The sequence below is a fragment of the Penicillium riverlandense genome, assembly GCF_028828495.1.
Source record: "Penicillium riverlandense strain IBT 135883 chromosome Unknown utg000008l_segment0_segment0, whole genome shotgun sequence".
Taxonomy (NCBI): Eukaryota; Fungi; Ascomycota; class Eurotiomycetes; order Eurotiales; family Aspergillaceae; genus Penicillium; species Penicillium riverlandense.
In genome coordinates this window covers 2,350,279-2,376,901 of record NW_026643199.1, presented here as the reverse complement: position 1 = coordinate 2,376,901, position 26,623 = coordinate 2,350,279, and the positions used below count along the sequence as shown (strand labels likewise).

General features: G+C 52.1%; 15 protein-coding genes across 15 annotated transcripts; 8 read left to right on the top strand and 7 right to left on the bottom strand.

Moving 5' to 3' along the window:
* Positions 1-101: 101 nt before the first annotated feature.
* N7474_009968 (uncharacterized protein) lies at positions 102-3,172 on the top strand (the record flags this gene model as incomplete). The annotated part of the gene is made up of 3 exons (XM_057201378.1): positions 102-629; positions 705-1,695; positions 1,758-3,172. 3 exons carry the CDS (start codon positions 102-104, stop codon positions 3,170-3,172), a joined length of 2,934 nt encoding a protein of 977 aa, XP_057049365.1.
* A 341-nt stretch (positions 3,173-3,513) lies between these two features.
* N7474_009967 (tRNA 2'-phosphotransferase) lies at positions 3,514-4,552 on the top strand (the record flags this gene model as incomplete). The annotated part of the gene is made up of 2 exons (XM_057201377.1): positions 3,514-3,660; positions 3,725-4,552. The coding sequence occupies 2 exons, from the start codon at positions 3,514-3,516 to the stop codon at positions 4,550-4,552; spliced, it is 975 nt and encodes a 324-aa protein (XP_057049364.1).
* Positions 4,553-4,902: 350 nt separating this feature from the next.
* Positions 4,903-5,901, top strand: N7474_009966 (intradiol ring-cleavage dioxygenase; the record flags this gene model as incomplete). The annotated part of the gene is made up of 3 exons (XM_057201376.1): positions 4,903-5,515; positions 5,577-5,644; positions 5,713-5,901. The coding sequence occupies 3 exons, from the start codon at positions 4,903-4,905 to the stop codon at positions 5,899-5,901; spliced, it is 870 nt and encodes a 289-aa protein (XP_057049363.1).
* Positions 5,902-6,091: 190 nt separating this feature from the next.
* Positions 6,092-6,987, bottom strand: N7474_009965 (alpha/beta fold hydrolase; the record flags this gene model as incomplete). The annotated part of the gene is made up of 2 exons (XM_057201375.1): positions 6,092-6,486; positions 6,546-6,987. 2 exons carry the CDS (start codon positions 6,985-6,987, stop codon positions 6,092-6,094), a joined length of 837 nt encoding a protein of 278 aa, XP_057049362.1.
* A 359-nt stretch (positions 6,988-7,346) lies between these two features.
* On the bottom strand, positions 7,347-8,207 carry N7474_009964 (uncharacterized protein; the record flags this gene model as incomplete). The annotated part of the gene is made up of 1 exon (XM_057201374.1): positions 7,347-8,207. The coding sequence occupies one exon, from the start codon at positions 8,205-8,207 to the stop codon at positions 7,347-7,349; it is 861 nt and encodes a 286-aa protein (XP_057049361.1).
* A 252-nt stretch (positions 8,208-8,459) lies between these two features.
* N7474_009963 (aldo/keto reductase) lies at positions 8,460-9,650 on the bottom strand (the record flags this gene model as incomplete). Its single annotated transcript, XM_057201373.1, has 5 exons — positions 8,460-8,615; positions 8,677-9,046; positions 9,133-9,299; positions 9,382-9,503; positions 9,578-9,650. 5 exons carry the CDS (start codon positions 9,648-9,650, stop codon positions 8,460-8,462), a joined length of 888 nt encoding a protein of 295 aa, XP_057049360.1.
* Positions 9,651-9,985: 335 nt separating this feature from the next.
* N7474_009962 (P-loop containing nucleoside triphosphate hydrolase protein) lies at positions 9,986-11,644 on the bottom strand (the record flags this gene model as incomplete). Its single annotated transcript, XM_057201372.1, has 1 exon — positions 9,986-11,644. One exon carries the CDS (start codon positions 11,642-11,644, stop codon positions 9,986-9,988), a length of 1,659 nt encoding a protein of 552 aa, XP_057049359.1.
* Positions 11,645-12,199: 555 nt separating this feature from the next.
* Positions 12,200-13,426, top strand: N7474_009961 (Zn(II)2Cys6 transcription factor domain-containing protein; the record flags this gene model as incomplete). The annotated part of the gene is made up of 1 exon (XM_057201371.1): positions 12,200-13,426. The coding sequence occupies one exon, from the start codon at positions 12,200-12,202 to the stop codon at positions 13,424-13,426; it is 1,227 nt and encodes a 408-aa protein (XP_057049358.1).
* A 60-nt stretch (positions 13,427-13,486) lies between these two features.
* N7474_009960 (cysteine hydrolase family protein) lies at positions 13,487-14,143 on the bottom strand (the record flags this gene model as incomplete). The annotated part of the gene is made up of 2 exons (XM_057201370.1): positions 13,487-13,690; positions 13,748-14,143. The coding sequence occupies 2 exons, from the start codon at positions 14,141-14,143 to the stop codon at positions 13,487-13,489; spliced, it is 600 nt and encodes a 199-aa protein (XP_057049357.1).
* Positions 14,144-14,791: 648 nt separating this feature from the next.
* On the top strand, positions 14,792-16,257 carry N7474_009959 (NAD-dependent epimerase/dehydratase family protein; the record flags this gene model as incomplete). The annotated part of the gene is made up of 8 exons (XM_057201369.1): positions 14,792-14,832; positions 14,891-15,072; positions 15,129-15,241; positions 15,294-15,410; positions 15,471-15,543; positions 15,597-15,700; positions 15,758-16,035; positions 16,095-16,257. 8 exons carry the CDS (start codon positions 14,792-14,794, stop codon positions 16,255-16,257), a joined length of 1,071 nt encoding a protein of 356 aa, XP_057049356.1.
* A 950-nt stretch (positions 16,258-17,207) lies between these two features.
* On the top strand, positions 17,208-18,535 carry N7474_009958 (uncharacterized protein; the record flags this gene model as incomplete). The annotated part of the gene is made up of 2 exons (XM_057201368.1): positions 17,208-18,057; positions 18,183-18,535. 2 exons carry the CDS (start codon positions 17,208-17,210, stop codon positions 18,533-18,535), a joined length of 1,203 nt encoding a protein of 400 aa, XP_057049355.1.
* Positions 18,536-18,979: 444 nt separating this feature from the next.
* Positions 18,980-20,592, top strand: N7474_009957 (putative MFS multidrug transporter; the record flags this gene model as incomplete). Its single annotated transcript, XM_057201367.1, has 2 exons — positions 18,980-19,133; positions 19,181-20,592. The coding sequence occupies 2 exons, from the start codon at positions 18,980-18,982 to the stop codon at positions 20,590-20,592; spliced, it is 1,566 nt and encodes a 521-aa protein (XP_057049354.1).
* A 291-nt stretch (positions 20,593-20,883) lies between these two features.
* On the top strand, positions 20,884-22,215 carry N7474_009956 (putative translation factor pelota; the record flags this gene model as incomplete). The annotated part of the gene is made up of 3 exons (XM_057201366.1): positions 20,884-20,961; positions 21,016-21,501; positions 21,568-22,215. The coding sequence occupies 3 exons, from the start codon at positions 20,884-20,886 to the stop codon at positions 22,213-22,215; spliced, it is 1,212 nt and encodes a 403-aa protein (XP_057049353.1).
* A 153-nt stretch (positions 22,216-22,368) lies between these two features.
* N7474_009955 (uncharacterized protein) lies at positions 22,369-23,085 on the bottom strand (the record flags this gene model as incomplete). The annotated part of the gene is made up of 1 exon (XM_057201365.1): positions 22,369-23,085. One exon carries the CDS (start codon positions 23,083-23,085, stop codon positions 22,369-22,371), a length of 717 nt encoding a protein of 238 aa, XP_057049352.1.
* Positions 23,086-24,991: 1,906 nt separating this feature from the next.
* On the bottom strand, positions 24,992-26,231 carry N7474_009954 (uncharacterized protein; the record flags this gene model as incomplete). Its single annotated transcript, XM_057201364.1, has 4 exons — positions 24,992-25,189; positions 25,252-25,317; positions 25,378-26,076; positions 26,136-26,231. The coding sequence occupies 4 exons, from the start codon at positions 26,229-26,231 to the stop codon at positions 24,992-24,994; spliced, it is 1,059 nt and encodes a 352-aa protein (XP_057049351.1).
* Positions 26,232-26,623: the final 392 nt, after the last annotated feature.

Here is a 26,623-nt window from a genome sequence, read left to right as displayed (position 1 = left end):
GAAGGAAAAAAAGATCTCGGGTCATCCATCGGGCCGACACATCCCCAGATCGCAGGTCCGACGATAACGACGATAACATCATCGACAACCCTCGAGAGCTCATGGAGTCCGCCATTCGCTGGTCGCCGTCCTCGTCGGCCGCAGAGCAGCGGTTTCTGTCCGTCGACGTCACGGGCAAGTCGTTTCGACTGTGCAAGGTCACCGGCTTCAATGGGAGAACATTGCGGCACGAGGTGCTGTCGACGCTGACCGACGTCCCGCTCTTCCGCGCATTCGACTGGTCGACCTCCAATGAACACCTGATCGCCGTCGGACAGTCCTCCGGAGAAGCGACTATTCTGCGTCTGGATGGCAATTCCAAGGAGTCTCTCTCGTTTCCCGTTCGCAACCAGCGCTACTGCAATGCCGTCGCGTTCAGCACGCACGGTCTGGTCGCGTCGGGACTCGACCGCGTCCGCAACGACTTTTGTCTGAATATCTGGGATGTGAACCAGCGACTCAGTCTGACTGGTGGGAGTAAAGGGTTTGCCGAGCCTCTGCGGAAATTGGCCAGCTCGGAGCCGATTACCAGCATCAAGTTCTTCAGGGATCAGCCGGATACCTTGGTAACCGGTGTCAAGGGCCAATTTGTTCGGATTTGTGACTTGAGAGGTTGGTCACTTGTGAGATTGTCCTATGGCCGCAGCTAATCGAAGTTTTCAGAGGCACCGGGAAACCCATCTCTCCAATTTCCCACACGCTGCGTACACAATCTGGCCATTGACTGGCTCGATGAGAACTACATCGCGTCCTGTGCCACGTCCAACGAAAGCACCATCTGCGTCTGGGATCGACGCGTGGGAACCCGCCTGGCGTCGCCGTCCATTGGTCCTTCCTCCAGCAGCCCGGAGACGGGCCAAGCCGCGGCGGCGTTGCAATTCAAGAACGTGTTCAACGCCAAATCGTCAATCTGGAGCTTGCGCTTCTCCAAGTCCAACCGAGGCTGTCTTGGTGCTCTCGCGAGCAATGGGCATTTCAAGACCTACGATATCGCCAAGGATTACTTGTCTGAGGAGGTCCGTTCTTCGATTGATGAGACATTAGGCCAAGGTTCCTTCAGGAACTACCCGGAGCCGGTGTACACCAAATTCGTGCGAGATGTTTGCTCTCCATTCGACCATCCCTCCCGTGGATGCGAAGAAAAGGAAAGAGTCGTGTCGTTTGATTTCCTGAACCTTAACATCTCCCCGCAGCCGAGTGCCATTGCATTGGACGGGAACGGACAAGCACAGATTCTGACACTCCGGCCGCCATGTGCGCCTGTCGACCTATCATCACAAGGTGCCTTGGCCTGTGGCGTTTCATCTGATGAGTCCGATGTTCGAACCATCCATCCTCTATCCGAACACATTTCTCCCGTCTCCCAGCTGGTTCAAAATATCAAATCACGAGTTCTTTCCAGCCCAAAGATGTATAGGACAGACCAGTCATCTACATCGAGAGTGATCGTGTCAGATCCTATTCCCAGTCGTGAAAGTAGAGAACGCGCGATATCATTAGGGACCCTTGGGACTCTTTTAACTGCGAAGGAGGCTCTCACTCTGTCTACTCTTGCACGCTTCCGATGCAAAGAGGGGTATCTTTTTGACGAGGAACACAACCAACAAATTCTGGCGGATGATCCGGCTCTACAGGACTTTTGGGATTGGGTCGAGCGTGAGTTTTTGACAGATCATCCATGTGCAGGGGTCTAATATTACTTTCAGGTGCGCGGACAGACTCGTCCGGAATGTCCATGGTTGTCAATGGCCTGGATCTGAATTATCTTGGTGTGCACAATGTATGGAACAACGACCTAGGTACGTATTGCTTTGCTACAGAGTATGATGACACCGGGCTGATAAGAACAGGCCGAGGCTTTGAGAAACGGCGCATCAGCACCAAGGCTGACGACCCGACAAGTGTAACCGAGGCCGTGGTGTCACTAGTTGGACAGTTGAATCTCTCGGAACAAAAGGGCTGTCAGACCGCATACCCAGAACACCGTCGGCTCTGTCTCCGTCTGTGCGGCGCGACTCAATCACACCGTGAATTGGAAGAACTGGTGAAGAACCTCTCCGCCGACAACCAGCATACTAAAGCAGCGGCACTAGCTGTCTTCCAGGACGAGCCCAAGCTTGCATACCAAGGCCTTCGCAGCCACGAGCCCACCCAAGCTCATAAGCTGCTCGCGATGGCGATTGCGGGTGCTGCGAAGGGAGAGAATGATGCGGACTGGGAAGAAACATGCGCGGAGATTGCCAAGGAGCTCACAGACCCGTATTCAAGAGCGATCCTGGCTCTGGTGAGCAAAGGCGACTGGAACGCAGTCATCAAGGAGACCACTCTGCCCTTGAAATACCGTGTGGAAGTGGCACTCCGCTGGCTCCCCGACGACGAGCTCACCGCGTATCTCAAAGACGCCACGGCCGAAGCAATCCACCACGGCGACATTGAGGGCACAGTGCTCACTGGTCTTGGTCATCTCGCCATGGGTCTGTTCCAGTCATACATCGACAAATTCAATGACGTCCAAACCCCGGTGCTAGCCATGAGCCACACCGTGCCGCGACTAGTCAGCAACCGCGCTAGCATCGCACAATTCGAAGCCTGGCGCGAGACATACCGCCGACAGATGAACTCCTGGAAACTCCAGCTCGAGCGCGCCCGGTTCGACGTCGGCTCTCGCAACTTTGCCATCACCGTCGACGGCCGCAAGTTGGTCCCTGCCCCGCCGCAGCAAGTCAGCCTCACCTGCAACTACTGCACGCGCCCGCTAACCCAGCACGACGCCTCCTCGGAGCTCTCACCCTCCACGGCCGAAACGGTTCATCAGACGGCGGGCAATCCGCTCGGCGGATCTTCGACCATGTCGGGGACGGTCTGTCCGCGCTGCGGGAGACATATGCCGCGGTGTGGCGTGTGCACGCTCTGGCTGGGCGCGCCGGACCCGATGTCTCGCGCGGGTATTGCGGCGGATGCGGATGCTAAGCCCAATCATTCGCGCAAGGTCAGCGAGGATCAGGTTATGCGGAGGTTTGTGGTGTTCTGCATCCATTGCAACCATGGGTTCCACGCGCATCATGCTCGAGACTGGTTTCAGCGGCATAAGGTGTGTCCGGTGGCGGAGTGCAGTTGTATCTGCGATCGATGATTATAGGTATTTTCTGGTGGTCTTGTCTTGTCTTGTCTTGTTGATTTGGCGCGCGTTGGATGTACTTTATACCCCCAGTTTCTCTCTTGGTTCTAGCTCGGAGCCAATGATGTCAATCTCCGTCTTGGCGCCCGCAGCCCACCTTCAACCTTTTCCAACTGTAGTTACTTCTTCCTCAGGCACCGACGTAATAGCTTCGCTCCGGCGACTCTGAGTGAGTCACACGTATCTGATCCTTGCACATTTCACTCTGACAGACAGAAAGTCTGCCCGCTAGACAGAGCGCGCACCACCGAATCATTTCACACCAGGACAGCCCTCACAACCCGCAACACTGAAAAATGCCCAATCCAAAAGACAAACGGGCCCGCCAGCCCCCTAGTCGCGATGTACAAATTTCCAAAGCACTGAGCCATCTCCTCCGCCATGCGGCCGAGAAGGAGGGCGTGAAGATGACGGCGCAGGGGTATGCCAATGTCTCCGATGTGGTGTGTACCTGGCCTACCTTTGCTTCGCGAGCAGAGCTCTCTACTAATGCCGTGATGGTTCCAGCTAAACTGGCGCAAGCTCAAATCCCTCAAAACCACATTCCCTGAGATCCTCCACGCCGTTGCCTCTTCGGATAAGCAGCGTTTCGCACTGTTGCACATTCCCTCCGCCGAGAGCAGCAACACCACAAAAGAAGAAGAAACACAAGGACCAACACCCTCAGCTATCGACTCCGCCTCAACCACCGAAGCGCAACAAACCGCCACATCCACCGCGCTCTCTGTGACAGACACCAACCCCTCGCACTTTCTCATCCGCGCCACGCAAGGCCACAGCATCAAAAGCGTGGAGGCGGCTTCATTCCTCGAGCCACTTTCTCTGGATGATGAGTCTAAATTACCCACTACCGTCGTGCATGGTACTTTCCACGCTGCGTGGCCCTTGATTCTTAAGTCTGGGGGGTTGCGCTGTATGAAGAGGAATCATGTGCATTTCGCTACAGGACCTCATCTTGATGATGTACTTTCGGATCCTACTGATAGGACGGTACATCACTCAAAAGATCAAGAAGATCAAAAAGATGACAGCCAGAAAGAAAAAGCAAAAGCAACCAATGAAGAAAAAGATAGAGAAGGACAAGTAATCTCCGGAATGAGGCGCGACGCACAGGTCCTTATCTACATGAACCTCCGCAAAGCGCTAGCAGCGGGAGTTCCATTCTGGAGGAGCGAGAACGGGGTTATTCTGAGCGAGGGCGTGTCGGTGAATGGCGAGCAGCTCGTGTCGCTGGAGTTTGTGAATGTGGTTGTAGAGCGGAAGATGGGACTGGGTAAGATTTGGGAAGGGGGCAGGGTGGTTAAGGAGCTACCTGCGAATTTGAAGAGACGATAATAAACAGTTAGGTACTTCATACGAATAAGAATAAACCAGCATACCAATAACTATGAGTACCTCGCGTATAGCTCCACTGATTAATTGGTTAGTCACATCCGACCCCCGCGTCGGATACGGACCTCATCCGACCCTCGCCGCCCGATCCGAATTTCTCATGCGGGGAATTATGGCAGGGCCAGAATAAGCAGCCTGTCTTTCCGTGCGAGCCGTGCGCTACAAAATAGATGGGGTTCCGACGGATCATATTATCATAAATATAAAGCTGCCACCAACACGTTGCACTTATGTACTAGTCCTAACTACGGCCACTATCACCACCACCACAACCTAACCAAATATCCCACAAAATGGCGACGCATCGCTTCAACCCCAACTTCACAGACAATGTCATCAACGCGATGGGCCCAAAGACCACGCCGCGCATGCGCCAGCTGATGACAGGGCTAATCAAGCACGTGCACGACTTTGCGCGCGAGAACGAGCTCACAGTGGACGAGTGGATGGCCGGCGTGAAGATGCTGAACTGGGCTGGGCAGATGAGCGACGATAAGCGGAATGAGGGACAACTGGTTTGCGATGTCATTGGGTTGGAAAGTCTCGTCGACGAAATCACATTCACCCTCGCCGACGAGGCCAAAGACGCGCCCACCGCAACCGCCATCCTAGGCCCGTTCTTCCGCGCCGATACACCCTGGCGGGAGAACGGCGAGGATATCGTGAAGACGAAGCCGGCGGATGGCGAGATGGCGTACATGCATGGACAGGTTGTCGATTTCACGAGCAAGAAGCCGCTCGTTGGCGCGACGGTGGAGGTGTGGCAGGCGTCGACGAATGGGTTGTATGAGCAGCAAGACCCCCAGCAGGAGGAGTTTAATCTGCGTGGCAAGTTTCGCACGGATGAGCAGGGGAGATATGGGTTTTATTGTTTGAGGCCGACGCCGTATCCGGTTCCTGATGATGGTACGCCTATTTCCTTTTTTATATAGATACTGGGTTGGGGATATACTGACAGACTCTATAGGACCCGCGGGCAAGCTCCTCGAGCTAATGGACCGTCATCCCTTCCGACCAGCTCACATTCACATTATTGTATGCTCCCTCTCTCCCCCTTTTGTTCTCTCTTATTGTATATTACATGCTCACATTGATATGCCCAGGCCACCAACCCCGGCTACCGCCCTCTCACAACGCAAATCTTCGACCGCAAGGACAAGTACCTGGACAACGACTCCGTCTTCGCGGTCAAGGATTCCCTGGTCGTGGACTTTGTGCCGCGCACGGGTGATCCGCAGGCAGCCCTGGAGCTGGAGTATGATGTTAAGCTTGTGGCGAGTGACAGTGCATAGTGCAAGGTTTATCTGGGGTGATTCAATGTTGTCTTGACGATAGCGTTTCGTGATATAGTCTTTCTTCCTTGTTTGATATTGACTGGAACCTAGCTACTGGGATTCTTCATCTATGCTATACTCCATGCAATAACTAGTCCAGTAAGTAAATAAACTCATTCCTCACAGATAGATGAAACCAGATAGACCTTTAAACATCCCCCTGATCTTCACTCCTCCAGACCGCCACCTCCCCAACAAACCTCGCAATCAAACCCCCCACATCCTCAGGCGCCTCAATACAATGCCAATGCCCCACCCCCTTAAGAACCTCCATCTGCTTCCGCTTGCTAGACACATGCTCATAGATATGTCTGCACCCATCCATGGAGGCACTCTTATCCTCCTCGCCGGCAATCAACAGGAACGGCGCCCGCACGGCAGCGTAGTCTGGCGCCGGGGCGGAGGCAATTGCGCGACATAGCGCCGCGTATCCAGCCGGTTGCTGGCCGAGAATTAATTCGCGGATGAAGGCGCGTTGCAACGGGGTGCTCTGCGAGCCGACGGCGGCGGTGGGGATGGTGTTTGCCATTGGTTCCATTCCTCCTATAAGCTTATTAGCATATGTATATCAAAGAAGATGATGATGAAAGGAGAACACTCACCCTCCAAAACAGTCTCCGCCCTCTTCCCCATAACACTGACCAACGTCTCACTCGGATGCGTTGGCCCAATAGCTACAACACCGAGCACACGATCCGGGTACCGCGCACCCAGCTCGGTAACCACCAGTCCACCCATCGAATGGCCGACCACGACAGCGGCAGGAATCTTCAGCGCGTCCATTGCACCAATGACATCCTCCGCGATGCCAACGATGGAGACATTGTCATTGGGGACGACGGGCGAGCGCGCGGAGCCCGTCGTGTCAAGTGTTATGCACCGGTAAGCGGATAGGGCGGGCAGCAGTGGGAAATAGTAGTTCTGGCTTGAGCCGAGGCCATGGGTGAAGATTAGGGTTGGTTGGGATGTTGTCGAGGTGGGTGGGTTGGTGGGGTGGGTGTCGGAGTAGTGGAGGGTGTGGGATTTTGTTTGAAGGGTTGGCATCTTGGGGATGGGTGTTATTTAGTTCCTGTATGATGGATGAGGGAGGATGGATGGAATGGATGGGAAGAGAGGGGGAAGTAAAGTACAAGTATAAAGTCAAGTTAAGTCATTCCGACGATCCATTGACGTCGTACTTCTCCAATAATTATTATTGTATCGGAATGCCATCTCCAATTGTCAACGGATCAATTCCAATGCAGCATCCGACCTGATCCGCTCCCGTCGGACCGCACCCGAGTCGAATGGGCTCCACCATGATTCGGTTGTATGCAATTAGTTAAGCTGTCCAAACAGCTTTCTTTCTATTTCTATGCCTTGCCATACCAACTGTTGTTGTAATTGTAAAAATAAAAGAAAAATCATGTTCTCGTATCCAACTGGATCAATTCGTGAAATGGGTCTGCGCCGCCGCGTGAGAAGACTTCTTCTAGGAAATCGGCCGTTTCGTCTCGAAACGAGTCTCCGAAGGATGCGATTACCGCTGCTGCTGCCGGTGGGGGTTGTGGTGCAGTAGATGGATTGATTGTAGAATGGGTAGCAGGTCGGTCGTCTGTAGTCGGTCCAGTGGCAGTGGCTGCGGCATCGGCTTCTTTAATGATCTCCTCATCGTAGAAGGCTGAGCACTCGGAGAACTCGTCATCGTCCTTGGCCGGGGCATGATTCTCTTTCTCTTTCTCTTTCTCCAAATCCGCATCTGCATTCTCCAAGACGCCCGCATCTTGGATGGCACACAGCGCAGGCCCAATCTCCTCATCCCAATCGCCAAATGCATCCGAATCAACCTCCGTATCCCCACCACTTTCACTCTTATCCTCCTCCTCTTTCTTCTCCGTAGTATCTGTAGCACTAGCCATCTCACTCCCCTCGCCATCTCGCCTTGCCTGCGGCAGCGGCGGCGGCGGCGGCGGCGGCTTCATCCCCAAAAACCTCGCCAACGAAGGCTGACTAGAAGTCACATTCGCGACACCTGGATCCGACAACCCTTGCTTCTTGCGCTCCTCTCTTGCGCGGGCTTCCTGCTCGCTCTTTTTCTTCTTATTTGCAATCCGCTTCTTCTCCCGCTCGCGCAGCTGCTTCGCGCGTCGCTCACGCTCCTGCTCCCGTTCTATACGCTGTAGCTGCTCCGGCGTGAATTGGAATACCTTGTTGCTGCGTTGGTAGCGGCGTCGCACGGTGCGTGATTTCTCGGCGATGACGCGCCGTGGTGCTGTGTCTGGCATGTTGTTGGTTGTGCTGGCTGTGCTGCGTCCGGCGGAGACGGACTGGCTGGGGCGGGGGTCATGGGGGAGGGGATGGGTTGGCTGGGGTTGGAGTTGCCATGAGTTTGGTTTGTCTAGGTGTGGACGTGAAGAAGAGGGAGACGATGTTGGTTGCTCGGTGGGAATAAAAGTGTCGGGGCGGTGTGTCGGGATCAACAAACTGCCTGATTGAGAGGAACTAATTATACAGACACACTAAGTATGACTATCTATCTAGTTCTTACAGTCGCGCACAGGATCCCAGCACACAGGCGCATACTCATCCAGCTTCAGACTTTCCATATCCTCGGACGACAGCTCGAAATCAAAGACCTGCGCATTCTCCAAGATGCGCGAGTCAGTCACCGACTTGGGCAGCGGCACATAGCCCTACATCAATCATCAGCCACCTTCTTTCTCTGTCTCAATCACCAAAAAAAGGAAAACTTACCTTCTGCAAGCTCCACCTAACCAAAACCTGCGCCGGAGTCTTCCCATACTTGCCCGCCAAATTCTTTAGCACAGGCTCCTCCATCCTTGTCGCCTGCACAAGCGGCGAATACGCTTCAACGACAACGCCCCGACTGCGCAGCCACTCGGCAACATCCTCGCGCGGGCACCAGGGATGGATCTCATACTGGCCAACAGCGATCTCTCCACCACCGCCGCTCTTGATGTACTCCTCCAATTCCTCGAGATGCTGAATAGCAAAGTTGGACACGCCGAGTGAGCGGACCTTACCCGCTTTCTGGGCTTCGACCAGAGCGCGCCATGTGCCTAGGCGGGCGTCTTTGCCGCCATAGGGGGCGTGGATGAGCAAGCTATTTGGTGGCGGTGGGGTTAGTTATGCTTCCTTTTTTGGCCTCTGAGAAGAGGAAAAAAGGTTGGAAAAGGGAAGGGGACGTACAGATCGATGTACTCCAAATTCGCAGCGGCAACACTCTCCTCGATCGCCTGCTTGGCTTTCTCATAGCCCATCATCGACTTAGGCACCTTGCTCGTGTAGAAGATCTGCGAGCGTGGCAGGCCGGACCGCCGGATTGCAGAGGCGGTTTCTTTCTCGTTGCCGTAGGCCTTGGCGCTGTCGACCTATTGTTCATGTGTAAGAGAAAAATGCCAGACTAAGGATTCGCAGCAGGAGATAGTCATAGCTTACATGGCGGTATCCGAGCTCGAGGGCTTTGAGAGTGACGCGCTCGGTGACTTCGGCGGGACTGGTGTGCGTTAGAAGGAAGTCCAATGGCTCGAATGAATTGTGATAGCGTACGTTTGGTAAACCTAGTAGATAGATCATCATGTTAGAATCATCAGAGACACATTGAATAATTATTGAGCGAAGAAAAGAGACAGACGTACTCCGAACCCCACCACGGGAATCTCAAACCCCGAGACCAGTTTGTACGTGGATTGCAGTGTCGTGGCCATGGTGAATATTGAATCAATGGATGGGTGGATGGGTGGATGAGTGAATGGAAAGAGAAGAGAAGAAAGAGCAATAACCTTGATTTATAATTTCAAGTTAAAGTCAGTCCCTCCGGCGCGGCAATTTCCGCCACATTTGATTGACGCCATAGAAAGTGGGGAGGCTAATCGGTGGCGGAGTATGTTGCTGAAAGAGGAATGGAAATCTTGGAAAAACAATCTAGAATCTGGTTTCAGTCGTAGCATTGATTAATGTACAGGATTCTATTCTCTGGTGTCTATTCCGCTTGCAATTGCAATCAATGGCATGGTTCATGATGCCTGGTCGTGTGCTGCGCTTATCCTGCTCTCTGATTTCCACCCCGTCCTCCTCTACCGCGACCTCCCCCGCGGCCACCTCCACCTCCACGCTTCTTCTCAACTCCACTGCCCCGGTCTCCGTGACCAGCTCCGGGACCAAGCACATCACGAGGCCTGCCCTTCGGAGGACCGCGGAATCGATGACTATCTCCGTTCAAGTCCTCTCCATTCCCATAGTTGAATCCAGGAACACCCTTCAGTCCCATCTTGCCAATGACCTTTTTGTCCATTGGTGGGGGTTCAGGGCATGCCATGCCTTTCATGGCCATTTCGTTGGCGAGCTGGACAAGGCCGGCCTTGTCGAGTCGGAGCTGCTTCAGAAGACCTGATCCAGCGAAGAATCCAATGAAAGACGAGTAGGCGCGTTGCTTGGTCGACTCTTCTAGGGTGTACATGGCCTGAGTGACGGCATCGGCGCATGCGGGAGCGCCTTCTGTGATCGCGTTGGTCTGCGGGTGGGGCTGGATGGGCAGGTGGCGGTTGTTCCTCAGGAAGAAGGACTCGCCTTGCGTGAGGAGGATGATTGCGCGGCCATCATTGCCGGCACGGGCGGTTCGGCCAACACGGTGGACGTACTGTTCGCCGTTTGATGGAAGGCCGACCTGAATGACCAGGTCGACATTCGGGAAATCCATGCCGCGGCCAATAACATCTGAAGCAAACATAATCCCGGAAGAGGCCTCCTTGAACTGAGCCGTGGTCTTTGTGCGAGCGCTCTGGCTGAGTCTGGAATGGATCTCAAACACCTTCAGGGGAGTCAAGCCGCGAGAAAACACGGCTGCTAAGAGGGCAACCATGTTTGCAGTAACGCCAAAAACAATGATTTTCGAGCTATTCTTGCTTTCAAAGTTGAGAAGGGAAGCAAGGGTGGTAAAAGTATCTGCCACTGACGGTATCAACACGTGGTACTGGGGCACTCTCTCATGCGTTGGCACTTCGTTCTTCTCAATGGTGGAAATGCTCGTGTAGCCTGGCTTCAACACAACACTGACCACATCCTTGACCTTGGGCGGAACCGTTGCTGAGAAGCACATACCCTGCCAGCCCGTGCTCTTTGGTGGAATAAGTCGAAGAATTTGCTTCACATCAGCCAGGAAACCAGTCTCAAGCATCGTGTCGGCCTCGTCCAAAACCAGAGTTTGAATGTTCGACAGCTTCTCCGCCGTGGAGGGTTCAGAGAGGTAATCCTTCAGTCGCCCTGGGGTGGCCACAAGAACGGAAGGCGACCCCTTCATGAAGCGCGAATGAGCCGAGGCCCGCGCCGTCCCACCAACAGCAATATGACACTCCAAAGGCTTCGCAATTTGCGACGTTAATTGATCGCATGCCTTTGCAATCTGCTGGGCCAGCTCTCGCGTGGGAGTGATGATCAAGATAGCGACCTGGCCCCTTGGGGGCGCCGATTGGAGAAGGCAGTGCAAGGCCGGCAGCAGGAAAGCTAGGGTTTTTCCTGTTCCGGTCTTGGCCTGGACGAGGCAGTCACTGCGCCAGTTCGGGAGCTCGGTCAACACACGCTGCTGGACAGCCGTCATGGTTGCAAACCCCATCACGTCGACCGCTTTAAGGAGTCGGGGGTCCAGCTTCCCAGCCATGGATGCATACGGCTGGGCGTCATCGTTGATCGGGGGACCTTCCATGAGGGAGGATGCTCTGTATCTTCAAGAAAATGGCAAATGATGAAAAAAATTCAAATCAAACAGCGAAGGGTGAAAATAATGGATTGAGTGGCGGACGGTAAGACGCGGCAGAAAAAAAAGTTATCGGGGGATCAACATGCGATAAGGCTAACCGCATTCGGGTAATCCATACTTAAGGATACCTAAGGAGGTCCATTTTGACAATGGGTACATAGGTGCTTACACCCTTATGGACTGAGAAATAGTCTCGAGTTTTGACTCGCAGTGATCTGAAAACTGTCTACCATAACTATGCATTGCAGCCGGGCAATGCCCCTTGATATCACGTGACCGAATCGCACATAAGCCGGGCTGGCGTGTCGAAGCTCAAATCAGACCAATTCTTCTTTCTACAACTCCCTAGTGGTTTCCCTTCCGGTAGATGTCACTGCTGTCATGGGCTCGATCTTCAGGTATCCTGCTCCACTGTACTAGTGGAGAACCACTGGTATGGTTGACCGCCAAAATAAATAGCTAGCCTTCCGCACCACATCCTCCTACACATGCAGAACAGCCATGGGCCCATCGAGATATGCTAGTTCTCGACAAAAGTCCTGCCAGCAATGCTCGACCGCCAAAGCGAGATGCGATCGCAAAAGCGGACGCTGTACCCGGTGTACACAGCGTGGTCTCTCATGCGTTTACCCTCAGCTTGCTCACGGTACAGACGAATCAATCACCAGCCATGATACAGGGCACTACAGCCAGATCTCACTACCGAATATACCATTCCCCAGTCCTGGTCGTCTGTCAATCAACACACCGGGCTCCAGCCCTACAGTGACTGGGGGAGCGATGGCCAGCGCGGTGAATGCCTCGCCAGACCAGCTGGATTTTACTGGCCTTGATCTGATCTGTCCTATTAATGTTGATGACATCAGTAATCGCTGGTTGAATCCTTACATTCCCGTGCCCGAGCAGACGATCAAGCAGTATCCTCCTAACGTCACCCGCTTCATCTGCCAGATCCTCAAATCATACGCCGCTGCCGCAACCCGGGGTCGTGGAATGTTGCCCTTTATTCACCCTGCACAAATGGCAATAATGGAACAGCCAGCAAACACCCCGATCGCGACGTGCTTGAGCTTGATCCGAATATGCGAAACTCCATTACCCGGAAGTGAGGATGCCGCTGCGACCATTCTCCAAAGGGAAATGGAACGCATCACGGACCTACGAGAAATCTACGACGACATGTCCCTGCTGGCCGCATTCCAAGCCTACCTCATCTACTCCATGGTCTTATTTTTCCGGCTTGACCAAAGACCCAATCCCTTTTTCCGCCAGGCAATGATGAACCTCCAAGGTCTTGCCTGCTCTTCGTCCCAACGAGGACTCGTCTGCAGAGCGGACCAGCACCATGCCCGTCCCAGATGGGAGGAGTGGATTGTCACCGAAGCAAAGCGGCGCACGCTATACGTGATGTATCTCTTCGATAGCATCCTGTCTGCACAGGAAAGTCTTCCGACATTTCTTGGAACTGAGCTGCAGGGTCTTCCTGCCCCGGCAAATAAATCACTTTGGCAGGCACAATGTCGTAGTGACTGGGAAAAGGCATACAATGTCTATCTGGCTGAGTGGACGGAGAATGGTCTTGCGATCGATGAGCTCTGGCCTACACCGGCAGACCTGGATGAGGCTAATATTGCACAACGACGTCTTCGGGTTGATCGGTGGGTTGAAAATATCGATGAATTTGGAACAATGCTCTACGCCGTGGTGAGCTGTACACATGGTACTTAATTCGAGCACGATACTCCTAAAAGCTGAAGGCCAATCAATATATTCTCAAGTACCAACATCTCAGATTGCCTGAAGGGCCTCGTTGAGAGAGATGACTTGAAGACCCATCTTGGGCAGAAGGGTATCCAGCATAACCTTGGAGAAATCCGCATTCTGGTCCACTGGCAATTCCAGCACGTTGCCCGCAATGACATAAATGTTAAGGTCCCAATCGAACAATCGATAGATGGTGCTCATCACCACTCCGGAGAGACTCAGCCCAGACTGTTCCACTTGAATTCAGCTCGATAAACCTCCAGTGGACTACCAGGATTTACCTACAATGACGACGGTATCAATAGCCTGCGCCCTCAAGATCTGCTCCAGGCTGTTCCCAGATGTGGCAGACCATCTCGTCTTTTGAAGTACGATATCCTTCTCATCGATCGTAAACTCCGGATAGATCTGAGCCTCTGGAGTGCCTTGTTCGAAGGTACCGAATGGTGCAATCATTTTGGAGAATGGCGTGTCGCTCTTCAGTTCCGGCTGTCCGGGGCTGAAGGAGAGGGTGGTGAAAATAGTTAGGGGCCGAGGAGTCTTTTGGTGAATTGCATCGTTCCATCGAGAGCAATTTGTGATCAATGCTTGGCCTTCGACTGTGTCCTTGACGGGGTCTATAAGGATAGACATCCAATCTAGGTTGAGGATAGCGAAGTGTTGTCCGAAGTTCAAAGCCATTTTGTCTGTAATGAGAAGATAAGACTAGTCGATATTTCTTTATCGTCTGTATTTATAGCTACTACTTTGATCTAGACTATGCGTGCAGAATATTTTCGGAGTTGATGGATCTCAACTCCAGCTAGATTACGGAAGACTGGGAGCAAGTCCCGTTGCAGTGGGTGAAACGGCCCGGACGCCCGAAATTCCTACGCGGACGCCAGCACCTCAGGTGAATATTAGCAAGGTACAAAACCTTTAAGAGTTTCGATTCCGCTCTCAGGACTCCTGCTAAGGTTTCATCAACCCCGATTATCCCCGTCTTATCACCGACTAATGTTGAATTTCGGTTTTGTGATGAAGCTTATATAATCGGTTTCAATATAAGTTACTATTTCTTACGGACCTTCGCTATGAGGAGCTTGTCACTAGATAAGGGGCAAACTGGGCGTGATAACTATTCCCCACGAGACACGACTATGGGGCGTTACGTTGAGGTTTGCTGGTAAGAAGCTAGCATCGGACAAATTTATGATGCAACTAGACCGAAAGCGGACTTAAAAGTCTTGATATCTCCGCTTATCAGGGAATCTATATAAGACTTCCCCGTAAGTGAACCAGCTGACGAGGCTCATTGCAATTGTCATCTTCCGCGTCCGAGACACAGACATGAATACGGATATCCTCGTCACTGGAGCAGGCGGCTACATGTGCGTACATTAACTCCAAGGGACCAAACTCAATGACGACAACCTAATCCATGTACAGTGGAGGCTCCATCGTCGCCGATTTCGCAAGCCACAGAGGCGGCTTGCTCGAGACAGCTAAGATCCATGCTGCAGTCCGTTCAAAGGAACAAGCTCGGAGCTTGTCGAAGCTCGACGTGAGTGTGCTCCAGGTAGATCTCAGTGATCAAGAAGCTTTGAGTGGATATGTGCTTCGCAATGACAGTCAGTGTTACCTCCTTCTTCCTAAATGGCCCAGCGCTAATCATCCGATGGTGCAGTCGGGATAATTATCCATACCGCGACTTCTATAGATGCCCAGGTAGCGCTCAATCTCATTACGGCTCTGCGAAGGCGCCGCGAGACTAGCGGGAAAGAGACGTTCTTTGTTCATGTGAGTATCTGTCATTTTAGATTGGACAAGCTACTCATTCCCTCGGTAACAGACGTCTGGGCTATCTGCATTCGACGCGAACACTGGCTGGCCATTTGGAGAAGTGAAAGATAGTGACCCAGTATTCGACCTTGAGAAACAATCTGCGGATTCGTATATCGTCAGACAGGTAAGATTTAGGCCATTTTCAGTTCCACGGAATGGAATAGTCTCCTAATAAGCCGGCTAGGTCGATGTATTTATAGCTGAACAAACCAAAGCAGCCGGTCTAACAGGTGTAATTGTCATGCCACCAACGCTTCGTGAGTTCTAGGATCTCCTCCATTGGCGCCTTTCTAACATAGTAGCATTGTAGATGGACGAGGCACCGGCACCTGGAACCAGCTCTCACCGCAAATCCCGGCCCTCGTCAAAGCTAGCCTCAAGCATAAGCAGGTTTACAAGTTTTCTGAGAACAGAGTAAGTGCCCCTATAGGAAACCCTTATGTTTATATGCTCATAGCTGACGCTTAGTAGGAAGTCATATTAACCCACATATCCGACCTAACGACCTTCTACGCCCAGCTCATGGAAGCAATCCTCCAAAGGAAACAATTACCCACAGGCGAGCAAGGCTACTACTTCACAGTCTCACACGCCGTAGCCTGGTGGGATATTTTGGATCGTCTAGCGGTGGCGATGCACGCGCGTGGTCTTGTGAACGAACCGACCACAAAAGTATGGCCGAGCGACGAGGTAGCGGCAGAGTCACTGGGCGTTCCAATCAAGTTTGCACATAGCATGTGGAATTCTAGGTAAGTTTGAGATGCTTTATATGATTAGTGCAATCGGACTGCTGATTGTTGCAATCTAGCCCGAAAGTGGTGTGCGTGAACAAAGACAAGATTGGCTGGCAGCCAACCTGGAGTAGAGAAAGGCTAGTGGAAAGCCTAGATGAGGAGATTGATGATTTTCTCGAGCTGGGTATGCCGAAGAGTAGCCTCTTGGATTCCCTGAAGCCTGGATCAAGAGGTTGAGATGCCAGAGACAGAGGTTGGTGCTGGAAGGTGTAAAAATAGTTATCATCGGACATGAACATTGGGAAAATGAACGGAGGAAGCTCTAAAAAACGACATATTTTTCTCGTCCCTACTGCACACTCGGCGTCGATATATGGTATAACTGGGGATTCACAAGCGAATGTGCAATCGGGGCCAGTTCGCAGCGAGGGCATAAAACAGATAGCAGTAAACGGCCGCGGGCAATACGCGGCGACGGGCAACGATAGGCGGAAGCATTCTAATTAATAAATTTTGATCATGCTCACATCGGTATAGTCTTCGGATCCACCTCTGAGGAATAGCAATTAGACCTGATATCCCCGACGAGAATTTTGGCCCCCGTTTCCCGTTCGGTCCCTACATATGTACGGGGCGGATCCGGGGCACTCTTGCGGACCCCGAAGGAGCCCGCCCTGCCACCACTTATAGATGGGGCACGAAAATTTCGCAACTTCCATCAATCCTTTACTTTTCGTTTTAACTAGTAAACCGTAGCCGAAAACATACTAGAATCTACTAGTACGTATATACGTATCACGCGTGGCTCGGAAAAGGGGGACCAGGTACTAGAGCTTTAGGATTGAGGTTTAGGAATTTAGGTAGCTATTTGGGGAAATTTAGGCTTTCTTTCAGCTTCTGGTTCCGTAGTCAAGATAACATTGAAGCGGGTAGATAACTAAGAAAAGGCTGCGCCATGGCCATCTGTGGAGCAAAACATTCTTACGGTCAGGCCCATCCCACGGTCCAGCGAAGCGTAGATCCTAATAACCATGGGGCTACCTTGTGTAGTTCGGAAAAGGCGGCCAGCTCCTTCGAGAGATTGAATGGTTATCAACTGGGTGCTATGAAACCCCTTGAGGTCCCTCAGAATTGCCCTTGCATAATTTGACCTGGTTAGCCTTCTGTTTCTCTGTCCTGCTGCCGAGATGTATCACACCAGCCAGCTGGGCACCCTGATACTTGGGATAATCTCTCTTACTACAACCTTCTCCTATGGCGCTCCATCTGCTTCCCTGTCTCGGATCGATCAATATCAGTTTCTTAATCTGCCACGCGTTCCTTTTTTGAATGGAGAGGAGGATGACCGCGCAATTTACGGCGGGCCACCTGATTCGATTTCAGACGACCTAAACGTTTTTGACAAACGGAAGTCCCCCGCTGGTACATTCTGGGCGGAAGCTGTCGGAAACGGCTGGAATATCAAGAAAACCGGACACTCTAAATTCAAAAAAGACAAGTATGTTGGGAAGCTCACAAGGAGTGGGCATAAGCTCGGAGAAGGAGGACAGGGAACGGTTATAGATGGCACAAGGCGGGAATTTGCCGAACCCACAACAGACCCTGCAAAAGGGGAGTCCTGTGGAGATGATCCTGTCGAGATATCAGAAGGGGATCAAGGGTATGATTATGCTCTATTACTCAATCCAGTTGACAGCGAATATGTTGTCAAACCCCAGATGTGGGCAAAGACAATTACCCGTGGCAACGTGGAATCGATCGTTGCTTTCGAGGAGTTAACTGAGAATGCTCAAGAGCTCCTAGACAGAGGCGGGCAGCTCGATTTTCCCTCAATGTTAAGAGCATTGTTTGGAGGAGCGATAGCTGCGAAGAAAAAGGGACTTTTCAATATGGATATCAAGCTCAAAAATCTCATGACCAAAGAAGACTTGGGGCCAAAAACGATATGGAAGATCATCGATTGGGATATGATGGTTTATCATGATCCTCAAAAACAACGCAATGGCTATATGGGTAGTTACGGATATATGCCGCCAGGTAAGAAATTGATATTTCTACTAATATCAATATGCTCGCTATGAGCTAACAATGGCAAAATCTAGAAATGGTCGCCTATATATTAGACCAGTAAACCACGGATCATTGGACGGCTGAGAAAGCAGTGGTCTGGGATATTGGGATGACCCTCCTTTACGCCCAGGGTATTGGGAAATATGAAGGAAAGGTGACTCTGGAAATGAAGCAGCTTGCAAAAAAAATCTACACCAACAAGGGGAAAACCCCTCCAAACAGCACGAATGAGAAATGGATGTGGATAGCTTTGCTATCGGCACTGTCTGAGAATAAATCCGTTCTGGAGGTGGAGAAAGACATTCTACCAACCCAGCTGCATCGCGGAAATTCATTCTCAAGATATCGAAGCTGGTACGCGAAAGTCCTGTGCAAGGAAGCAGACCGATACAATTTACAGGAAGCGTGGGACGCTCTAGTTGCATTGAATGTGGGGTTGGGCTAATGCTTGAACGTACTGTCATGATCTATATGTATGCTGGAATATCGAGCCAACCAACTGTATTGTCAATACCTATGATCTCGTCTGCAAACACTATTCATCTGGATGCTAGAAGTAAACAGACTTCGGGCTAATCGAGAGCTTCAATAATGATTATGTCGTTTATCGATTGATGTAATTAAGACGAAGATAGCAATTTTTTCCTAACAGTTGTGTTCTAGTATACCTGTATAGAGTTTTTACGCCTTCCGGGGAACTTTTCTCAAAACTGCTTTACCACTTCGGAGCAAGCGGCTCAACTCCGTCAGCTCCGTCAGCTCCGGAAGGCCCCGTGGTACTTCCGTCGAATCACAGCTTATAAAAACAGATCCTATTCCTTGCCCAAATGCCGGTTTAATAACTTTGTTACTCTAATTCCCATGCCAATTCCCATAAAAAAAATCTACCATGTCTCCAAACGATAACAATGAGAAAACACAACGACCTAAGCCTCCATCGCCTCTTCAATCCCCACCGTCCCCCGTTCTAGAGCCGCCATACAGCATCTTCGACAAAAGACAAAAGCCTTTCATAGTATTCATTGTCTCTATTGCTGCGACTTGTAAGACTTCCAATTAACAAACTGTGATCACGCTCACATCTCTATAGTCTCCGGATTCGCATCCAACATCTACTTCCCCGCTCTGCCTACAATCGCCAAAGACCTCAACATCTCATACGAGCTCGTCAACCTAACAGTGACCTCTTACCTAGTCTTCCAAGGGATAGCTCCGAGCTTCTGGGGTCCTATTTCTGACGTAAAGGGCCGGCGGATAGCATACGTCTGCACATTCGTCGTGTTCCTCGGCGCATGTATCGGTCTAGCAGAAACAAAGAACTACACGACCCTCGTCGTGCTCCGATGTCTCCAAAGTACCGGCAGCGCGAGCACTATTGCCATCGGATCTGGAGTCATTGGCGATATTACCACCCGTGCTGAGCGCGGTGGGTTTATGGGCATTTTCCAGGCTGGATTGCTGGTCCCTGTTGCTATTGGGCCCGTTATTGGGGGTGCTATTGCTGGGTCGTTGGGGTGGAAGGCTATTTTCTGGTTTTTGGCTATATACAGTGGTGTCTTTCTCGTTTCTCTGATCATTTTGCTCCCTGAGACGCTTCGGTCAGTGGTCGACAACGGAAGCCGGACGCCTTCCAACGCGTTGACACGATATCCTTTGAAAGTCTACCAGAGGCTCACCAAAATCAAATGGGACACAGGTACAGCACCTCCCCAGCTCACAGCACGAAAAAAAATCGATGTATTCGGACCATTCCGCATTCTCACCAGCAAGTTCGCAGCGCCGATTATCATCTTTCTCGCTGTCTACTACGCAGTCTGGCAAATGAGCATCACAGCCATGTCCTCGCTCTTCAAAGACCGCTACGGCCTGAGCGAGATCCAAATCGGGTTAACATTCATAGCCAACGGCGCGGGCTCCATGATCGGCACTTTGATCACGGGCAAGATACTCGACCTGGACTACCGGCGCGTCAAAGCCAAATACGAGCCTCCTGCTGCAGATGCAGATGCTGAAAATTGCGTCCCAGACAGCAGCAACCAGGATGACAGCAACTTCCCCATCGAAAAAGCGCGTCTCCGCCTCGTTCCCCTATTTTCACTCTTACAATGCCTCTCCATCATCCTTTTCGGCTGGACGATCCAATATCCGCATCGCGTGCCCATTGCCGTCCCGATCGTGTCCACCTTCATCACAGGATGGACCGCTGTCTCTACTCAATCCGTCATCATGACCTATCTCGTTGATATCTTTCCTGACAAAAGTGCAGCAGCCAGTGCGAGCCTCAATCTAGCACGATGTCTCTTTGCTGCTGGAGGAACTAGTTTTATTATGCCGATGGTGAATGGAGTGGGTGTTGGCGTGGCCTTTACGATATGTGTTGCAGTGCAGCTTGTTGCGCTGGTTGCGCCATTTGTGCAATGGAAATTTGCAGGAGGATGGAGAAGAGAGGCAGAAAGACACAAGGCGCACAACGCGGCCAGGGCTCCGGAGGAAAAAGCTTGAAGATTGCGCTGTTGGATCTGCTGTCGGTGGGGTCCTTGATTTTATAGATGTGTTGGCTCGGTGCCATCAGTATGAGGGCACCTTGTGTCTGTATATGTTACACGATAGGCTAATAATACCTACTAATACAGTCTCAATATCTTTTTACGTCAAGTTCTACAATCCCAGTCCTCTGAAATCAGCAACTATATATTTTTGCCGGATGGCCGGTGGGCCCGAGCGGTCAACCCGGACATGGTGGGGTTGTGCACTTCCAAGCTCCTGCAAGTAATAGTATCGAAGCTCAGCACAATGCGCCTGATCAAGAATAGGATCGAGCACGATGGCTCGGGCACAGTAACACTATGCCCGGAAGAGCCCGAAGACATGGTATACTCTCTCAACCCCCCACATCCACCCCAACACGGCCACTAACAAGACCAGTGGCACGCCTACAACCTAATCCGACCCAGCGACGTCCTCCGCGCAAGCGCCATCCGGCGCGTAACAACCGTCCAAGACACCGGCTCCACCTCCTCAGCACGCGTCCACCTAAACCTCGAGATCCGAGTGAAGAGCCTCGACTTCGACCCGCAAAGCTCCCAGCTACACGTATCGGGCCAGATCATCAACGAGACACCACACACGAAGATCGGACAATTCCACACGCTGGACCTAGAGCTGAACCGCAACTTCACGCTCGAGAAACACGCCGGGACTGATGAGGGGGTCGGGTGGGATAGTATTGCGGTTGAGGCACTGAAAGATGCTGTCGATGAGGGCGGGAAGCGGCGCGCGGAGGCTGTTGCGGTTGTTATGCAGGAGGGGCTCGCGCATATTTGCTTTATTGGACAGTTCCAGACGATTCTCAAGCAGAAGGTTGAGATGTCTGTGCCGAGGAAACGGCATGGTGGTGGGGATCATGATAAGGTGAGATGAGAAGTTGGCTCAAGACGCTAGGAGAGGGAGAGATATGGCTAACATGGAGGAAACCAGGGGATGAACAAGTTCTTCAAAGTCACGCTGGAGACACTTCTCCGGCAGATGGAATTCAACACCAGTCTCACATCCGGCAGCGCCAACGAGCCCGTGCGGCCGATCTTGCTCGCGTCGCCGGGTTTCGTGGCGGCCGGGTTCCAGAAATACATCCAGGCCGAGGCATCGACGACAACACCAGCACTGAAAAGACTGCTCCCCAGCGTGGTGGTCGTGCACTCCGCATCGGGGTATACAAACTCACTCTCAGAAGTACTGCAATCACCCGCCGTGAAGAGCATCCTAGCCGACACGAAATACGCACGCGAAACCAAACTAATGGACGACTTCCTGGAGCAATTACGCAAAGAAACTAATAAAGCGACCTACGGACCGCGCGAGGTCGAGTCGGCCGTCGATCAGGGCGCTGTTGGTCGTGGTGGCGGCGTGCTCATTATCTCGAACCGTCTGTTTCGGTCACAGAATGTGGGGGAAAGGAAACGATGGGTTACGCTTGTTGATCGCGTGCGTGATGTTGAAGGGGGCGAGGTGCGTGTTCTTAGCTCGGATCATGAGAGCGGGAAACGGCTTGAGGGCCTCGGGGGGGTTGCTGCGCTATTGACGTTCCCGGTTATTGAGGAGGATCTCGACTCGGATGCGGATGAGTGATTGATTGAACTGCTACGAATGACCTGATAACATTACGCTTTAGACGATATACCATGCAGGCAAATTTTTAAGACATCTCATTCATGATATGACATTACAAGGCATTACTCTATGATCCAAGCTTTTGCTTCAGAGGCAATCGACCAATCCTCGTCAAGAAAGACGTTCTTTCTTCGTCTGACCCGCATACTCCGCGGCATGGGGCGCGCCATCAACGTCAACAATCGCCCGCTTCACACCAGCAGCAGTCGTCGCATCAGCACCAACTCCATTTTGAGCCAGCTGCGGCGCCCCAGCCCCATTATACCCATTCTGGACCACGGGACAAGAACCATCTTCAGCCATCATAACCTGATCCACTCCATTTCCATGTCCATTAACACCATTCTCCCCACACAGCGCCTCGACATGATCCAAATATTCGCCCAACTTCGCAATGAAACTCGTATAGCCCGGATGTTCTCGGAGAAGGAGCAGGATCTGCAGCAGCGCGTTCTTAGTGGATTCCGCGGGTGGATGTATTTGCACGACGTTGTTGGGACTCGGCGCGCGCTCGTCGAGGTAGGCGTTCAGGCACTGGAGGAGCTGCGCGTAGCTCGCGTCGTCGCGTGCGTGCCACCAGGTGTCGAGTAGGCTGGCGCCCAGCTCGGGTGGGAGGCGCTGGATGGTGGTTGTTGTGGAGGGGCAGACTTGTGGATTCGCCATTGGACTGTCGGCGGGCCTGGTGTCCTTTGCGAATGAATTGTAGGGGAGGTGTAGATTGGTTGTATCCCTAGGATGTGCGATTCGTTGGTTGACGTCGAGGTCCGATTGCGCTAGGGCAGATACGGTTAGCGCGATCTGGGTTCTGGTCGTGAATGATTTCCGCATTTGGATTACTAGGTTAATAATGGATTATGGTTTGATGTAGAGCAAAAAAGATCCAAAATGATGCAGAATAATAGTATGCTTGATGAATAAATCTTCAGACCTGTGTTGAATCCCTCCATTGCTCAAGTAACTACGCACCTACTTTCTCCTGCTTAGGCCTAGCCCTGCCCAGGATCCGGAGCATTGAATCCCAGCAATTAGTTCAGCTCATGGCAATTATTCCATCTCATCGTGTACAGACAATATAAAAATATACCTCTTGGTCCGTCTTTCACAATATATATCGCTCACCCCACAGCGGCCCGTAGAGCCTCAAGTCAAGGATCGGAAACTGGGCTGTGCTGGTTGCGGCTGAACCCTATCTGGCGATCGACGCATTACCCCAGTCGGAGCGTGCAGGCAGCGAGAACAAGGCAGCAAGAATCAGGATGCCGAAACAATGAACAATCCTCCTTATCTCCCCGGCGAGTTGTGCATTAGTTTGGATAGCAAAGAGGGGCGATGATAGATCTTCGTCTCCTGTCTATACGTACGCGTATCTGCATCCTCCTCTTCTTCTTTCCTATTCCTCCCGCTCGTTGGATGATCATAATCCCCGGCGTGCGTCTGGGATTGGGGAGATCATACCCAGAGTACGGTCTAGACACTGTACTACTACTTTCGACGATGAAAGGCATCAACGTTTCCAAAGCCTCGGTTTAATTGTTGTAATTTGCCGTCGGGGCCAGAAGTTACAGAGGTGCTGTTGACGAGCATAATTGGATATGGCCCTTGCAGCCACCTTGCAGTCTTGAAACACTCGTCATAATAATAGCAACCATTGCAAATCACCATTTTCATAAACCAGGCACGTATACAACACAATGAAATCAGATCGGGAAAAATAGACAAAAAGAGAGACCAACGGCTTGTTTCAGGTTTTGTTGTCTTGGCAATGTACTTAGCCTCAAAGGGACTAGATCTGCTTTAGCGTGCATATCACCATGGTCCCGCCCCTCTTTGCCGGTGCTTTCCCCATCTAGCTACTATCTTTAGAAAGGGCGGGTTGGAACCGGAGGCACCAGCGCGAAAGAGGCTAAAAACCAGGTACATAGCGCAAAGTATACCTAGTACATACACACCAGGCCCCTTGGACCAATCACCCACCCCCCTCGGATTGACTCGCCATCATTTCTCCGCCCAGCCCCGACGGACGAGATTGGGTCTTCCAGTTGCTTCCGTGTCCGTGCCTGTTATAGCGATCGACCAGCACAAACCATTCCCCCGGGCGGCCGCTGGAAGGAGCTGTTGGATTATTTACTATTTTTAAACGCGAGATCGGCATATTTACATCGGGAGAGTGCAAATCATGATTATCATTCGAGTCATGACACTTGCTACCTGCTCCTCCTCTCCCTACAATCAGTCAAATGACGATAAATAATTGTCAATGGAGAACCATGGTACTCCGTAAATACCATGAAGGTAACGAACGACAGCCGGGCTATGCAAATGCAAATAATAATGCAGTCCAATGCGAAAATTCCAAAAACCCCCAAATTCCAAGTTCCAAATCGACCCCACGAACGGAAAGCAAAAATAACACAAACGCTTGAAAGGGAGAGTCCCGGGTAATCATTTCCTCATCATGAAATTCGTAAAAATAGAAGCGAGGGTATCAAAAATTCCCAGCACTCTGGGTGGAGAGTAAAAAAAAGAAGAGAAAAGAGGAGAGAGTAAAGGGGGCCAGGGGAAAGAGGCGGAAACCCGCACAAAACAGTGAAAACAGCCCCCGCGCGTAGAAGAAGTGCGGTAATCCCTCATTTTAAACCGTACCAAACAAGAGAACAAAACAATAGCGTTGTTTCCAAAAAGGGGAAGGTCAACCGTTGTGTGTAATTGATGGCATGCTAGCGGAGTTGGTATGCTAGCCCATGCTCGTCCTCGCCGATCTCTGCCATGCCGGCGGTCCGTTTGCGAGATCGCGTGGGAGAAACGGCCGGGTCTGACATGGCCGAGGGGAGGCGCTGCCGAGATCGCGGAGGTACTGTTTGGCTTCGAGGAGCCGGAGTTGGGCTTTGCATTGCTCGGGCGTGTATGCTCTATTTGCGCCAAGCTCTTTCATCTGGAGGGGCTTTGTCTTAGTATAGGAAGGGACTTTGTGTTTGTAGAGAGCAAAACACATACCTGATCAGCAACGAATTGATACTTTTTACTCTCCCACAGCTCATGGGCGCAAATGAGAAGTTTTATCTGGAAACAACAAACATTAGCAATTGTATCCCGACAACCGCGTACCAAGTACATACTCACATCACTGTCGTCCCAGCGCGCCAGACGCTCCTTGCGCCGGCGCAGCAGACGCATCTGAAGACGCGCCTCGGTGGCATCCTTGTGAAAGCGCTGCTGGAACATTTCACGGATGACCTTCCAGGCGAGGTTCTGTTCGCGCAGGGCCTCGACAAACGCATCCTCGTCCTCAGCCTGCGGGTCACGGCGCCCCCGGCCAGGAGCTCGGGGACGAGGCGGCGGCGCCTGGGGCTCAGGTGGTGGGTTGTGTCGCTCGTGCTCCATGCGCTGGAGGCCTTCTGGGTGTGGAAGGATCTGGATGGGTGTTTCGCGGGAAGGTGTGTGGGAGGGCGTGCGTTTCACCCGCTTGGAGGGCGGTGGTTGTGGTGACATGGACGGCGTATCGACCACATTGTACTTCAGGTCTTCTGGCGTGCTGTAAACGTAGCTGCTGTGGGGGGCTGAGGTCCGAGGGAAGTCACTGGGGAAAGGCCCCGAGATACCCAGACCTTGTGGTGGTGGGATGTGTTCGTTGATTCCGTATTGATACTCCGTCGAGGTGTACTCTTGTTGCTGTGAGTGATGGCTGAGCACTGGACTGGGACGGTATGAGTTGTCTGGCAGGCTGATCGGTGTCAAGACCGAGCTTGGAACCACGGGTCCTGTGCAGTAGGGCTGCTGCTGCTGGTGATGGTGGTTGGGGGGAACACCCACGAATGGAGACTGACCAGGACATGATTAGTTTCTTGATCAAACTATCGATTGAACAAGGAATAGCTTACAGACTCCACTCCCGCCCATTCGGCCGGCATGCCCCCGTAGAATTCAGGCATCTCCTCTCCCGAGCCGGGGCCGGGGACGCTGTGACGGTACGACATGGCAGCCGTGATTTCCGAAGGCGCTGCAAGAAACATAAAACGCGCTGTACCGAGGACTGTGGCCCACAGACGCGCCTGATTGGAAGTGACGCCGAATGTGGCAGAAGGTGAAACACGGTTGTAGGGAGTGCGGCGGTTGCAAAAACAAGTATATATAGTTTGATAGATGTCTCTCTATCCTTTTCTCTTCCTTTGACAGTTCCTTGTCCGAAATATAGTCAAGAGAGGGGTGAGAAGAGAATGAGAGGGTAATCACAGCAGTCGGAAGTCCGGCTCATATAGATGGGCGAAATGGCGGAGCAATATCACAGCCAGCACTGCGCCGAGGGAGGGGTGATGTGGGTGGGAGTGCCTTGTGAGGCAGGGCAAGGTAGAGACAAGCAAGAGAGAGG